The 15,854-nt window shown below is 31.9% G+C and overlaps 1 protein-coding gene, 1 long non-coding RNA gene and 1 other non-coding gene across 4 annotated transcripts in view; 1 reads left to right on the top strand and 2 right to left on the bottom strand.

Moving 5' to 3' along the window:
- The window catches only part of LOC125049367 (sodium-independent sulfate anion transporter-like), a 45,134-nt gene extending 31,512 nt beyond the window's left edge, over positions 1-13,622 (bottom strand). Inside the window, exon 1 of one of the 2 annotated variants that reach the window (XM_047648589.1) lies at positions 13,104-13,622. In XM_047648589.1, coding sequence (XP_047504545.1) covers positions 13,104-13,470 — 367 coding nt within the window. In that variant the 5' untranslated portion in view covers positions 13,471-13,622. The remainder of the gene's footprint in view (positions 1-13,103) is intronic. The other variant, XM_047648590.1, reaches the window with a different exon arrangement.
- LOC125049370 lies at positions 38-1,506 on the top strand. Its single transcript, XR_007116999.1, has 2 exons — positions 38-385; positions 1,477-1,506. It is a non-coding gene; the product is annotated as an uncharacterized LOC125049370 (long non-coding RNA).
- A 219-nt stretch (positions 13,623-13,841) lies between the features above and the next one.
- On the bottom strand, positions 13,842-13,914 carry Trnak-uuu. The gene has a single exon. It is a non-coding gene; the product is annotated as a tRNA-Lys (tRNA).
- Positions 13,915-15,854: the final 1,940 nt, after the last annotated feature.

Here is a 15,854-nt window from a genome sequence, read left to right as displayed (position 1 = left end):
GACAATTGACTCATTTTATTTTATAAAAAGAGTTAATTGTCAAAATTTTCATCATACATAAGCAAAATATTTTTAATAAAACAAAATTACGTATTTTGTTTATAACTTCCAATTAAGAGTTTATATTTCGTATTTACCCGACAACTGACCAGCCGTGGTGTATATGAGCGACAGAAACTTAAAAATATTAATTATGTTTCAGCACGAAACAAGGGATACCTAACATCTGGATATATTGTAAAACATTTAAGAATATTATCTTAACAAAAAGATAAAAGATGATGTCACGCTAAAAGTGATTCTCTCAGCAAATGGGCTACGGATTCAAAGTAAACAGGATGGATAGGTGTTTTAAATTTTCAAAATGTTACTAAAGGTAACCAAGGTTAATACCAATGTTTTCAGATAATATTTTGTTGAGTAATTATAAAATAAAAGGGTACCTATCTATAAAGAAGAAAAATTAGTGTTTATATATTTATTCATTTGTGTAAGTGCAAGTGTTGGTACTTTTTAGATGCCATGAAACTACTATTGCAACCTTTTTAAGTGATTCAGAGGTCAAACACACAACAACAATATTACCTATGTTTTTACTAACACTCATAAAAACTGAATTCTATTAAAACTATTTTAGAAATATAATAACTATCATAGTAAATAAATAGGAATAAGTAGTGTCTAGTAAAACAGTTAACAAAGTTTGTTTGTTTGATGGCAAATTTGAAGTCAAATGTAATAGGTTAAATCGAAGCGACATTGTAAAGAATAATGAAATTGTTGGTTAAAAATGTCAAATAAAAAAATATTTTTAGGTTTCCTAACTTCAAATTCCATTCATGAAATATAAGAAGTATTAATTTTAACTGATCAAGTTGAATTTAATTTAATTGTTCAGATTTCAGAATACAAGTATAAATAATCATGTTAGGTATGTTGGATCAAATATATAAGCTTTCAATTGCTCAAATTCATACCATTTAGAGTGATCAACGTTAATTTTAAATGTTGGAAACAACATAGCCGTAACTTATTTAATGAAGCAATCAAAAGATAGTTATTGCTGCTGACTACACTTTAACACTAAACATATTTGGATTTGTTTCATTAATAAATAATTGTTTTTAAAGTACATACTTGGATTTGGATTTTTGAGTCTAAATATAGGTTTGCTCAAGATTTTTTTTATTCATAGTACTGAATCAAATACTGTGCGAAATTACTAAGCCTTGTTACCATAAAACTTTTAATAATATTTGGCTTAGTTATAATATTATCAAACATGTTTTTAAGATACTTTACTTAGAAATACAAAGATATCCCATATATAAGTTTTTGTGTGTTTTATGCAAGTTTTTTTTTATTATTTACCTTAACTTTACAATAATTAAATTGCTATGCAATATTATTGTGTCAGTACAGTGACCTACCACATTTCCCTATTTACAATTTTAACAGATAATCATTGTATTACAGCCATCAGTGGTAGTTGTCAAGAATGAGGAAGAAAATGACCAATTATTGAAATGTTAAGAAGAGATATTAAACCGAGACCACTAATCTATTTTGAATGCAGTTTGGACAACTATGATTTTTATATGAAAAATTGTATTACCGTGTTTAAGATAATTGTGTACTTCATAATATTTTTTTTTGTATCTAATAATATTATATTAATAAAATGATTAATTAAATCTACCACTTATTTAATGACTGCCTATAGAAAACGTAGTAACCGAGTTAAATACATAGCTAAGCCGAAATGAAAAATATATAAGCCATGTTACTTTATAGGTGAATAAAAGAACAATATAATAACTTAAACATTTAATTTAATGATTATAGTAAACTTTTAACACACTACAAAATAACTTTCAGTAAAACAAACTTAAGTATAATAAAAACTAATTAAAACCCAGCCTCACATAGAGCTAATCAATAACATCTACTTTATTTTGTAGACAAATATATTTATTTTAATATATTTTCTAATTAGTTTGTAAAAAGTAATAGTTATGAACGATAAATTTAAAAAAGCTTAATAAGTACTTAAACCATCATGTATGTAATGATGGTATTTCATACTTGTGTAAAGCAGAATAATGTTTTTATCCAAAACCTTAATGTTATATCAATATATTTTATAAAAATATAGGAACCGAAATTGTACTGTGTTATCATTTATTATAAATTGAAGGATAGTCGAAATTCAATAATTTGAAAATGTCTGCACTATTGTGTCTTTTTATATCCAGGGGCCTTGTTGTATGATACACATGTAATATTCTTCTTCTTCAAAGGCAGAATGTATTTTTCTATCAGGAATTTTGAACATTTGGGGGTCTCTGAAATTATTAGATTTATAATTTTAGTATAGTAGAAAAATACAAATATATTACAATATTTACCTATCTTATTTATCGTTTTTTGTTCGACTTATCTCTGCTGGAGACAAGACATGATCAAGACTGCATCGAAAAATTGGTTCTTGGATAAAAATTATATTTTTAATGCTAAAGTAATCAAAATGTTTACCTTAGATCATCTATTTAGTATTTACTAGACTCTTCGTTCATCTCAGCAGCATATGTTCTAGGTTTCGTCAATACCATATAATTTCTTGAGTATTGGAAAAAAGCGATAATAACCAACGCCGAGAAACCAATTGGTCGTTTCGTGCCTACATTTTCTTCGCCATCTATAGATATTATATTAAGTATTTTTTAATGGATTACATCATTTATTTCTTGAAATAGAGGTTTAAACTTTAAAAGTGGAAACGGGCCTTCTGTAACAATAACAAAGTTCAATTTCACGAAGCTTAATGTTTATATATATAATTTTTTTCGTAAAATAATGCTGTATTGATAAATATTATTTTATAAACTTACCCCAAGATACATATAGATTGTCCTATGTTAGAATATTTTCACATAAAACAAGTTTTAACTTCGCTAAAAATGGCTAACTCACTGGTAAATGACGATTTCAGCGAGGGAAGAGCAACTTTTAATTTGACGTACAAAATGTACATTTAAATGAGATGAGATGTCAAATGGTATGTATCAGAATACCAAATACCAACAATTTTGGCGCGTAAGTGTAGCAGTGCCAAATTTTAGTTCCAAATGTGAACAATCTTATTTGAGCGGCGCTTTTGTCGCGGTTATTGTTTAACAGAATACCAAATTGTAACATGACACCGAAACGAACGATTTGACAGCAAAACTCAGCGCTGAGAGTGTTTTTAATATTATTAATTTTATTTCAAACGTCGACCATTTTGTTCTCTATTTTGTTTTATTAAAAATATTTTGTTTATGTATGATGAAAATTTTGACAATTTACTCTTTTTATAAAATAAAATGAGTCAATTGTCACGATATTAATAGACAACAACTTACTAGGTTACCTGCCTCCACTTATCAAGACGTAATGTAAAATTTCTTAACAGAATACCATGAGATTCCAAAAATTACGTCAGTGACGAAGGGAGCGCTGTTACTGCGTAGTGGACTCACGGATTAACAGTGAGTTACAGAATCGCAGGGCAGTTCTCGGTTCGCTTTAAAATGTTTATTAGTTTAGTATTTTAGATATTTAATTAAGATATTGGATATCGCATAAACTATGGTAACTTTTCAACTCACTATATGAAACTAACTGCGGTTATTTATTTATTTATTACAAAATATATACACTATACTTACAGTACTAAACCAAAACGATAATGTCGACTTTAATATAATAAATTTATTATATTTAATTTTTCGTTTTGATTGGTTTCTTTTTTGTATTAAATACATAACATACACAATACTGCTACTGTGAACTCACTTTGCGATCATATAAAGATTTTGACAGTGTCGGAGACAGCATTCAGTAGGCGCAATGTCTTTGTTAACGGGGAACTGTGCAACAGACTGGTTCTAGTCAAACAATCTTGTCTTTCGCCGTCGCACATATTCCATAGGTACAAATACAAAGAGTTCTTGGAGAACACTTAGATTGCTCACCACCCCCCGCAAGACAACCTCATAATAATTACTCTGATACTCTCATCATATCACAAAGGAATTTTAACTATTCATATAGACCCCGCATTCGTCTGAGACAGGGGTCTCCAAACTTTCAAGCCTTAGGGCCATACTGATTACTCCAGTAAGTTCCGAGGGCCAAAACCATATTATGTGATTATGCTTGATATAAGTTGTGTTTTTATCACAAAAACAATAACAATAAACCTACAACACTATTATGAGTAGTTAGCCCATGACCATATCGATGTAGATGTCATATTAATAATTATTCAACATAAAATTAGAATACTTCAGTAAACTAAATTTAATTTGCTATAAAAAATATGTTCTCTAAAAGGAGTTTTCAAGTATGCTAGCTCTCCGCGGGCCGGACAAAATCTGTCCGTGGGCCAGATGTGGCCCTAGGGCCGTAGTTTGGAGACCCCTGGTCTGAGACATTGCATTTATTTTAAAAATATATTATAATATTCAGATAACTAGAAAAATAATTGAACTAAACAAACTAGAATTGGTAAGATTGTTGCTTTTTCATATATCAATTTATGGTTAAACAATAATAGCTCCTTAATCACGTAAATGCATATAAAACAGTTGGAAATTGCATGAAAATCGATGTTTCCTGTGCTCAATGCCCGTTAATCAACAAAGACGTCAACGAGGCTATTTCATACGTCGTGCGATCTTTAGTCAGTTGTTACCAGCGGGGTGCAGCTTCTATTAGTCAAATGACATGAGTAATGATATTCTGACGCCAGGAATTCGGTACATACACACATACAAAACGGAACCGAGTTTATTAATATAAAAGTACTTTCATTACACAACAATATACTACATACAATTATTTATTGTCACACATAGATGGCGCTACTAGAGTTATATTAATATGATTTTTAGTTAGGTTAGGGACCTTCGAAAGACACGTGTAATAACGTGTATAATTTAGACATCTGTCGGACTATTATAATTAGTTTGTGAGACATAGTATTATAATGAAGAGGTAATCACCGAAACTGAAGCCTATTTTTAGGCTAAAGTCAAATCGTAGTATGTATAAAAATGGTATGACCGCTATAATAGTTGTATCGCTCACGAATTATATTAAATATTCAAATCAACTTCTAAAAAAAAAGATTATTTCTATGGCCTTTACAGCCCACCAATTTGAAAACCTCTATTATGAAAATCTCTGAGCATTTTAGAGCCTTCTTTAGGGGAGAACAGTGATTTTATTCGGCTTCAGCAGACTTTCCATTTTCAAAATAAGAAGCTCAGCTATTAGTGTATCGAAAAGGATGTGTGCGACTAGAAGTTAAAAATTTAAAAACCATTTTTAGATATTACATAATAAAGTTTTGCCTCTGTGCACATTGTTTACCTTACAGAGCTGCGCCTTATGTTCATAGGGAGTACCGATAGTATTAAATGATTTCGATATTAGCAATAAAACACGACGGTTGTCATTGTCGAAGTATTGTTGTCTGATGAACCGTGGCGACGCCAAAGCACAAACAAATAAATAGTTTGATCATTGTTTTGTTTGTAGGTCGTAGGTAGTGTTAGGAAATATTTTCAAGCTGGTAGCTGCGAATTTATCATGCTAAATTCGTAATATCTATAGTATAAAAATGATTCGCAAAATGTGTTGGTAAGCGCATATAGACTCAACAACGCCTGGACCAATTTGGCCAATTCTTTTTTTATAATATTCCTTGAAGTACGAGGATGGTTCTTACGGGTGAAAAATTACAAAAATTAAGTGGAAAAAGTCTAAAAACAACACTTTTCTATAGTCCCATACATAATATTCGTAATAATACTTAAAAGTCAATTTGAACTTTAATACCATATCATAAAGTTCAAATGTTAGTGGAGGGGTTCCGGAAAGGAAAATTTTTATTTTTGACATAATGTATTTGTTGTCTTATCAACTTTCTTTTTTTTATCTTACTAGCTAGACCGGTGTACCGAATAGCAGAATAAGTACATATTAAAAAAAAAATAAAGAATCGACTGTTAGGCGGTACGATGTTCGCCAGGCCAGCTAGTATAACAGTATAATCAAACATAACTTTATTTTCTATTGCATTAGCGTTTACGTCAAGAACTCCTAGGTTATATCCTGTAATCTGATTATATAGAAAATTAAAAACCAAACATTAGGCTTTATATATTAAATAAACGAATACAATTTAGTTTACATGTTCCTCTTCAAGAGCTATTAAAAATCGTATTGAACGTATACCAATTTATAATGTAACAGTTTTACTATCAACAATGTTAACAAAGTAAAATTGACGATTTTAAAAACGTATCAACGAAATATGACTTCCTATCATAAAAACACCTCCAAACGTTGACAGTTGCGGAAAGAAGTTGTTTAATAAACAAATAATGTTATTGTAACTAAAGGAGGGACATTGTCTGACACTAGATATCGCCAAACAATTATTTAATATTCAGCTTGATACGTTTGAATTATATGTTGTTAGTTTATATATTTTTATGGTTTTATACTGGTAGATGCACGAAGTTATTTTGTGTCCGTATGTTTAGAAATCTCCGCGAACCTCAATATAAACATTATTTTAATAATATAAATGCGCTTTTTACACGAATACAGGGATTAAATGCTGCCAGAATTTCGGGAACTCCTCAACTAAGGAATAAATGAAGCCAAAATAATAGATAGATACATAGTACCAGTGACCCCAGAGCTGGTGCTATCCTCGCTGAACGAGTAAGTATCGCAATACAGCGAGGAAACACTGACAAAGTTAAAGGTACACTGCAACATGGACTAAACTTTTTAAATTTGTTTTAATTTTCTTTTTATTCATTTTTAATTATTTTTACAATCTCACATTACACCTACTACTTAAGGTTTTTACTAGGTAACCCTTTAAACTTGCGATCCCTACTCTCTATATTTTATTCTAACTAATATTTCGTAATCTACTTAAACTAATTCGTGTATAACAGTACTATCATTACTAGAAAAGAATGTACTAACAGTCATACATTCTTTTACACAATAGTTCTATTATTTATCTTTTACCTTGAACGTGTATTATTTGAAGTATTCAAATAGTGAGTCAGTTGTATTCCTTGTAAATAGTAGATGGCATTACGACATTTGGCCAAAACTTTCTTATGCTAATGAACTCAGATCACTTCTATTAGTTATTAGTTCTCTGACGTTTAAACGAATTATCGCGCCGTTGTTATGCTAGTAATGTTTGGCCTATTGTGAAATCCTTCGCCTAAATAGAACGAATTGAATATGTAAGATAAATTTCTATTTTTTGTCGCTGTATACAGATTTACTAAGTGTGAATTATCTTATATAATATTCACGTGTATCGCAAAAACTATTAAACGCGCGTCACTGGTGAAACGCAATAACTCAGTTAGACTATTATTATTAAGATTATTATTATTATTAGTTTTTGTTTTCTATGAAGCAATATAAATATTAAAACCACTTTTGGGGTGCTTTAATATTTACATTGCTTCATAGAATATTCATCTATCTATCATATCTATCTTCTATTAATAACAAAAGTATCGGCTGCCGTCTGGACTCCATTTCTTATTGCAGGCATGATTGAAATGTAAAAGTGTTAGTAATGGCTTTTGTTTTAAAATGGATCTTGATAGTTTTTGCGTTACTGCTCGATTTCCTGAGATCGATTGGAAAGGCTAATTACGTTTTTACTCGCTAATTAGATCGTCAAGGCAGTTATTCGACTGAACCTTCCTATACTTTTTCATTGTTTCAGTCTACTTTATATCGGAATATACCGTTAAGAATATTTATTTAGTTAACAAGCTATTGGCAAAAATATGCGACCATATTGTAAGCGCTATTATAAAAAACCATGTTGCGTAGCGTATCTTACCGCGAATTAATGCATGCATTTTTATTATAAAGCTATTATGTTTCAGATGCTATTATAAATGTAAGTGTGCAATCGCTCCTACAAGCAGCAGTTACAGTTTTATTGTTGTTATAGTAGAATTTTAAAAATATCTCATAAATGTAATTTCGTCATCGCGATTCAAACATAAAACGTAGTTTAATTTTCTATACGTACATACACTAAGCGAGAATAAAAAGCAAATTTTAGAATACTCGTAACATACATGCGCTAGCTTTGGCCCTACCACAGATGATTAATAAAATTGGAATTTACCATAGACACCTTTCTAGCACCAACTTGCTAATAGCTACCAAAACCGAAGTCAATAAAAAATGTAATCCTTTGTTTACTTCGGTTCTGCAATCCTTTTTTTGGCTTTGCGTTTATGTAGTTAAGTTATTATATATAATTTTTAATTTTACATGTGAGTAGATCCACAAAAAATATGTTAATGATTTAAATACATACACAATTATGTTAATTATGTATGTATTAAAATTTATATTAATTTCTGTTTTAGTGGTCTGAAGATATATTCTTAGAAGCTTAGTCTGATCGAAATATGAATACAAAAAATTATATGCTTTATGAATAATCTACATTTATAATCTACTTTTTCACTATATGTTGATATATGTTAATGCAATGAAAAGAACCTGACGAATTATCATAGCAACTTAATTAAAATAAATCATAATTATTAAACATAACTTTATAATAAATAGCACAAATTTTTTTTATGTAGAGGTGCTGTATTGCTAACTTTTCAGGTTATAATACAGATATATTTTTGGTAAATCAGGAATAAGCTTACCAAACAATTGCAAAAAAGGTTTAATAGATATAAAACTACATCAAACAATGATTATAGATATATACTAGTTGGCCCCGCAAATGTTTGCTGTATAATGATACAGCACTGTACTACCATCGCTATTAAAAATGGGTGTTAGTGGTTGAAGGATGAAACTTAAAGGGATACTCATACTTTTAACGCCAAACCATAAACATAAAATATTTTCAAATAAATAAAAATAGTTTCTTAGGCTGGGCTAAACTATTAGGAATGTATAAAGACTTTTCGAGGAGTTAAGTTAGAATTGACATGAGAATATTATCTATATTGATTAGTGTGGGTCGTGGGTTCGAAACCCGGCTCTGCACTGATTAATGTGCACTGAGCATCATCACTCTGGTTACTGTCGCCGCACACGGGCCACACGCCACAGCCACAAACGCCGCCACGAGAAGCTAGAAGCGGCTACAAAGGTAGCTGAAGCGCGCGACAGCCACTTGTGGCCGGTGGTCGACACTTGCGGTCGGTGGCTGCTACTTTTTTTAATCCTTGCCTGCAGTATCATAATGGACTCTGACGAAGAAGGTTTATTAAATATCTCGTCACCACGACAGGTCGGTAATCGACAACCATTGAACTATACATGATGAAGCATTTGGCCTCAGTGAAAATATGATGAGGCCATATTCTGGAAAATATTTGGACTAAGACAAAAAAGTTTTCAATTATAGGTTAAGCCGTGCCAGACATTGCATTGAGTGTACCTTCGGCGTACTAGCAAACAAATGGAGAATATTACATCGCCTATTAAACACTTCTGTTCATTTCTCAGAAGACATTGTGAAATCTTGTTGCATTTTGCACAACTTTATTCGCAAAAGGGATGGTTTCAATTTTCGTCACACTTTGAAAATATTGGGACTCGAAAATATACAAAATACAGGCTGGCCAGTAACACGAGATTTCTTCCCAGGCCTTCACTTTTTCTCCTCTATTACTAAAACTATCACTTTTTGAATCCCAAATCGCAGGACGGGATTGTATCTCTGATATAAATAATTCTATATCCATATTTATCTACCTATATGAAACACAGACTACGTGCGTGCGTTACCGTCGACTTCAGGTTAACTGAGGTAAGGGAGAGAGGGGCGCGGAATCGCGCGAGTGGCGTGTGGCGGCTTTTTGTGTCGGCGTTTGGCGGCCGGTGCGAGCCACAAGAAGCAAGCTGCGACGATTTGTAGCGTGTGGCCGCCACCGGCGCCAACCGTGTGCGGCGAGTCCATAAAATGTATGAAAATTACAGGAAATATGCCAGTGGCGGCGTTTTGTGGTTGTGGCCGGTGGCCCATGTGCGGGGACCCTTAAAGCCACAGCCAGCATACTGGGCGTTGACATATCGAACGACGTTCTGTTTCACGGTCATTTGGAGGGAATTTCTAAAAAACCTCCAAGAAGCTTGGTGTGCTCACAAGGCAAGACGTTACTTGTCTCCGGGCCATCGCTTGCAACTGAATAAAGCGTAAATTAGGCCCCATATGAAGACTGTTCTCATCTCTGGGTGGGAGCTCCCCAGTACCAGCTTCTACTTGACCGTATTCAACGAAGAGTGGTTTGAATCGTCGACGAACAGTCACTTTCCGAGCAGCTTGATCCCTTGGTTGCATAAAGATTTGGTTATCTCTGCATCTTCCACCGCATTTACCATGGAGAGAGTTCAGAGGAGTTGTTCGGATTATACCTACAGATGAGTTACATCTTTGGACGGCGAGGCAGAATACGATATTTTACCCGTATCACCTCGACATCCGTCGTTCCACAAGTGAGCGTTATTTAAGGAAGATTTCCCGTGCGCCACCTCTATGTGGATACCAGACTACTGAAGTATTTCCGAAACAATTGGACTTAGGGACCTGAAGAAAATAGCATACCTACCAATTTCTAAAAGTATGGCAAAGCATTCGCGAGCCTTCTGGCATTGAGAGTATCATCACGTACTCGTAACATCAGGTGAGACTCCGGCCCGTGTGCCCCATATTATATAAAAAAATCAACCATTACTCGTACGGTCATGGAATATATTTTGGAAAATAATGTGAAACAAAAGACCCAAGACGTAACTTTGTGTAAATTCTGCTTAGATAACAATGCTTTAGGTACATTAATTAATTTATCCAAATAACATAAAAATTATATCAAACCCGTTAAATGTTAATAAGACAGCCTCGAAGTTTTAAGTTCTAGTCTACCTTGATAAATCCTCCAATTTTTCCAGAGCAGAAATTAATTAATGAGAAAATTTTAATTAAATCGAATTGCCGATAATGGAATGAAGTTATCGCGTGAATAAAGAAACAATCATGTCAAGAATATATTCTCTAGATCTTGGCAAATGGAATATTAATTATTGGAATGTTTTTATGTATTTTTTATATTTCTAACACATGATTTAGTGTTTTTGATGTGTGTGATTAATACACAAATAACCCGAGTGCCACAAAAGTGATTTACATATCACAGAAAACATTAAAAATAGCAACTAGTATTTATTATATAATAGCTTTTTTTTAATATGGCATTCTAAGTTGTTATACATAAAATAGAAATGGTATTCATTTGTTCGTGTTTTTTGTTACATACTAATAAGCGTCATAACAAAATATCGTTCAAGGATAAATTGAAAAATTAAATAAGCATAATTTTGGGATATATTTTACGAAGATAATATACCTACGTGGACATTTTAAAGAAGGTTTATAGTTTAGCTCCGGCTTCTTACGTTGACATTCAAAGACTCAGTGCACCATTATGTTTGTCTATTTAGTCATTGGTATAATATTTGTTTGTGGATCTATTCTCATGTATGATGTACAAATTACATATAACTTACGTACTTAAACGCAAAGCCCAAAAAAGTATTCACATTTTTGGTGATGCTAGAAAGCTTTATAAATATAATAATAATAATAAATTCACATTATTATTAGCTACTGGCACCCATATGTCAGAGTCCTTTACATTTTTGACGGGAGTTCTTCAGAGGGCATAGGGTTACAGAACCGAGAATAAGCTAAGAATGAATATAAATTTTACCCTTTTAGAAATAATGATTTTAGAAAGTATTTTTTTGATTTAAAGTTCAATAACACATAATTAGCCTGATGTAAATAGCTTTCCTAACTGCTTGTTTATTTAACGGACTTGACGAGAAGTTCAATGTTTGACTAACATTGAAACATACTTTTTTCATGTTTGTGCGCAAGGAAGACTGGTCATAAACACACAAAAAACATCACGATGTTCTATGGAATGTGTTTATCCCAAGACCCATTGAGTATTAAACATGTAGTTTTCCAAAACAAAAATATATATATGTTAACGTAAAATTGTAAACACCCCCTAACTTTCACCCCTCTACGATCAACCCCTATTGTTTTATTATAAATGATATACATGGCAAAACGACGTTTGCCCGGTCAGCTAGTATTATAATATATGTCACCGTAAAATATATAATACTAGCTGACCGGGCAAACCTCGTTTTGCCATGTATATCATTTATAATAAAAAAATAGGGGTTGATCGTAGAGGGGTGAAAGTTAGGGGTTGTATGTATTTTTAATGAAAAACAGAAAAAAAATATCTAAAAATAAAAAAATATATTTAGGGGTGGACTACCCTTAACATTTATGGGGATGAAAAATAGATGTTGTCCGATTCTCAGACATACCCAATATGCACACAAAATTTCATGATTATCGGTCGAGCCGTTTCGGAGGAGTTTAACCACAAACACCGCACACGAGAATTTTATATATTAGATATACAAATCTCTACAGTGGAAAAAAAATAAAGTATAGACATAAAAAGTGTCTTAAATTAAAAATATACAGTTACACATATTTGTCTTACGACAAACAGGTGTTGTTAACGTTGGAAAATCCCATATTATTTGTTCCTAACGGAATCTTTTGAATTTAACAGTTTTATAATTAAAATATAAATGTTACCCTCGATATTGTAAACCTATTTGAAACGTTCCTACCCTTATTTAATAGCTTAGTAACTATACACTTTATATTATATTGTAACCAAAAATACAGCTACAAATTGTTGCTACACTAAATTAAAAAAAGAGTTTGATATAGTTATATGATTCTGTGCATGAGTTTAATATATATAACGGTTAAAGTTTTATTACGTTTAATTGAGTTTCAAGTATAAATACTTTATTTCGCTAATTTCATTTAATTTTTAAGGAAACTGTCACAGCAGCAGCAGCAGCTGGATATTGGTGTGATTTTTAATCGCCGGTATTATGTACAGAAACAAATTGTTACTTACTATTAGGATATAATGAGGTGCCATGACATGATAAGCACTCCTTCTGGGCACCTTCCAAATTAATGGTCAGTGTTGGCGCTGGGCTCGGGTTAGGACACACTTTGCATCCACCATTGAATTTCTCGCACAAACACACATCCCGCTCCAAATTCTCAACTTTTAACTCATTCAAGCCAAATTTCGTACTCTTGTCCAAACTGAGAGTATGATCTGTATAACAGGAGTTAGGGCAAACGTTGCATTTAGATTCGTTAGGACTTAGTTGTAAGAAAACATTGTCCTTCCGTTCCATGCTTCCTGAGAGATAGGATGTGAGCGTCACTTCGGAAGAGGAACGTACGTTGTTGTTTAACTTGTACTTGGTCATTTTCGAAATCTAAAATACCGTTTTGAAAGCGGAAGCCCGGGTCATTTTATGGCTTGAATTTCGAATTGTGTTACGATAGTTACTCGCGTCGCGTCGCGTCACTCCAAACGGCTACCGGTGTCGGCTGCGCGCGGACGAATGAAAATTATTGCGAGCAAATAAAACGTGCCTCTGCTTTGTCGCAGAATAGTGTGAAATAATGTCATTGTTCGTTAAGTGAATAGGTGAAGGGTGCACGCTGTTTATTGAAAATAAACTGGTTCGACAAGAGGGGAAGTTTATTTCATTATTATCGAATAACGAAAATAGGTCAAGATATATTGAGTTGAATAAAGTTTTATGAAAGCTTAAAATAAAAATGCAAAAAGAGACGCCCGAACAGGGACTTGAACCCTGGACCCTTGGATTAAAAGTCCAATGCTCTACCGACTGAGCTATCCGGGCCGATATGAAGGGTGTTGAAAATAGATATTGTAACATACTTTGTGGAAAAACTAGTAGGATTTTTTATTGATGACAATAATTATCAGAAACAGATTACCATTATGTGAGTATTGCTTTTAAAACTTGAATGGTATTAGTTCTGCTTTCTAAGTAAATAAGTGTCCCACCCACTTAATATTAATATTCTATTATTTCTATGCACACTACTATTTTCTTAACATTATATTTAAATTACTAGCTATCGTACGTCTCGGTCTGTGAATACAATGAAAGAATTTACGATAAAAAACTAGTCCTAAACTCAGATGGAAATAAAATGGCATTTTATTTTATTGCATTTCCAGTAATAATTACTTGTTGTTATAGGAAGTTATAAAAATTATATTAAAGTAAATTATTTTAAAGTTTAAAAGTTATACTAGAACTGTTGATAACCTAAATGTAACCTCTATTGGGTGACGGAATATTTAGTATTTACGCAACATTGGAGCTTATTTCATGCTTTCAAAACGTAACGCTTTCGAAATACTATACATTACAGAAATATACTCAATAGAGTTTATAATTAATTCGAACATGATTCAAAAATTTTGTTTACAATATATAAATGATTAAATAATATTGGTCTTTGTAAATGACGGTAAGTAAGCATACAAACCATTAAAAAAACTAGCTCACCTCAGTAAACGCAGTTGCATAAAACATTGTCACGTAATCGACAATAGTCCGAAGTTCCTAGGTTTAAGCGCACTTTGTAGTTTTAAAACGGAAGCCGCGAGGTCGCAAATCACAATGTTTCCGTGTTTCCCGCCAAATCTATTGTGACAGTTGAACGAACGATGACATTTGCATCTGAAAAAACGATGAATCTAAAAAATCTATCTATTAAAAAAACTGACAATGATAAGACTGAAATAAAAAAAATACTGTTAGCAAATCAACTATCCATAAGAATATAAATTATTACAATTGTTATTATTTAATAACATTTATTATTTAGGATTTTAGTTTGCACCATTGGCGTATATTGTCTAATGTTCCTATGAATTGCAGAAAATAGTACTGATACTACACTGATATTACAGCTATTTCTAATTATTTAAAACTTTTCAGTGCCGACAAGATTGAAATAAATATTCAAAATATGTATAAATTATAAATATTGATTATTATAGCCTCTATTAATATAATTGAAATTATTGCCATCTAGCGGAAGTCTATTAAACTATTATTAGTATCACATGACGTGAATCTAGGTCTATTGTAGGACATATTATATTTTTACGTAACTGCCACCTAGCGGAAATTTACTCACTGTACTAAGAAACCGTAAGTAGTGCACTGACTATTTAGTTTATTTCACGTTAAATAGATGTCACTATTACATTTTGATTATTGTGTAAAATTCATAATAAAGTTATAAAAAAAGAAAATTCCATTTTACAATATTTTTTATTATTACTAGTGCGCTATGAGTCTAAATTATTATAATTTACACATTTCTTGGTTGGTTTTATTTGATACATTTAAATGGACTTAGTACTTTGTGCGAAAATGCCCAATGCGATTATCATTATATTTCGAGGCATATTTTAATTCTTATACATGTTTTCCATTGCAATTGAAATCTTTACATAACTTGTCCTTAGTGTGACGTCACAAGTCCTTACTTTGTAACGTGACAGTTTTACTAATATCAATTTGTACCACAAGATGTCTCTAGTTCACCTTGTTTGTTCACCTTCACTTGAAAATTAAAACGTCTTGTCTAAGATCTAAATCACGCTTTGTAATAGATGTCCTAGGACTGGGTCAGATGCGGCAACATTAAAAACAAAATAAAGAAATAACATTCAAATCATACGCAATATCAACCGGTTAGTAGGAAAACAAGTAATTATATTATTATACTTAATTTATTTTTGCCTTTGCTACTAAAA

The sequence above is a fragment of the Pieris napi genome, chromosome 5, assembly GCF_905475465.1.
Source record: "Pieris napi chromosome 5, ilPieNapi1.2, whole genome shotgun sequence".
Taxonomy (NCBI): domain Eukaryota; kingdom Metazoa; phylum Arthropoda; class Insecta; order Lepidoptera; family Pieridae; genus Pieris; species Pieris napi.
This window is presented reverse-complemented; position numbering and strand designations above follow the sequence as displayed.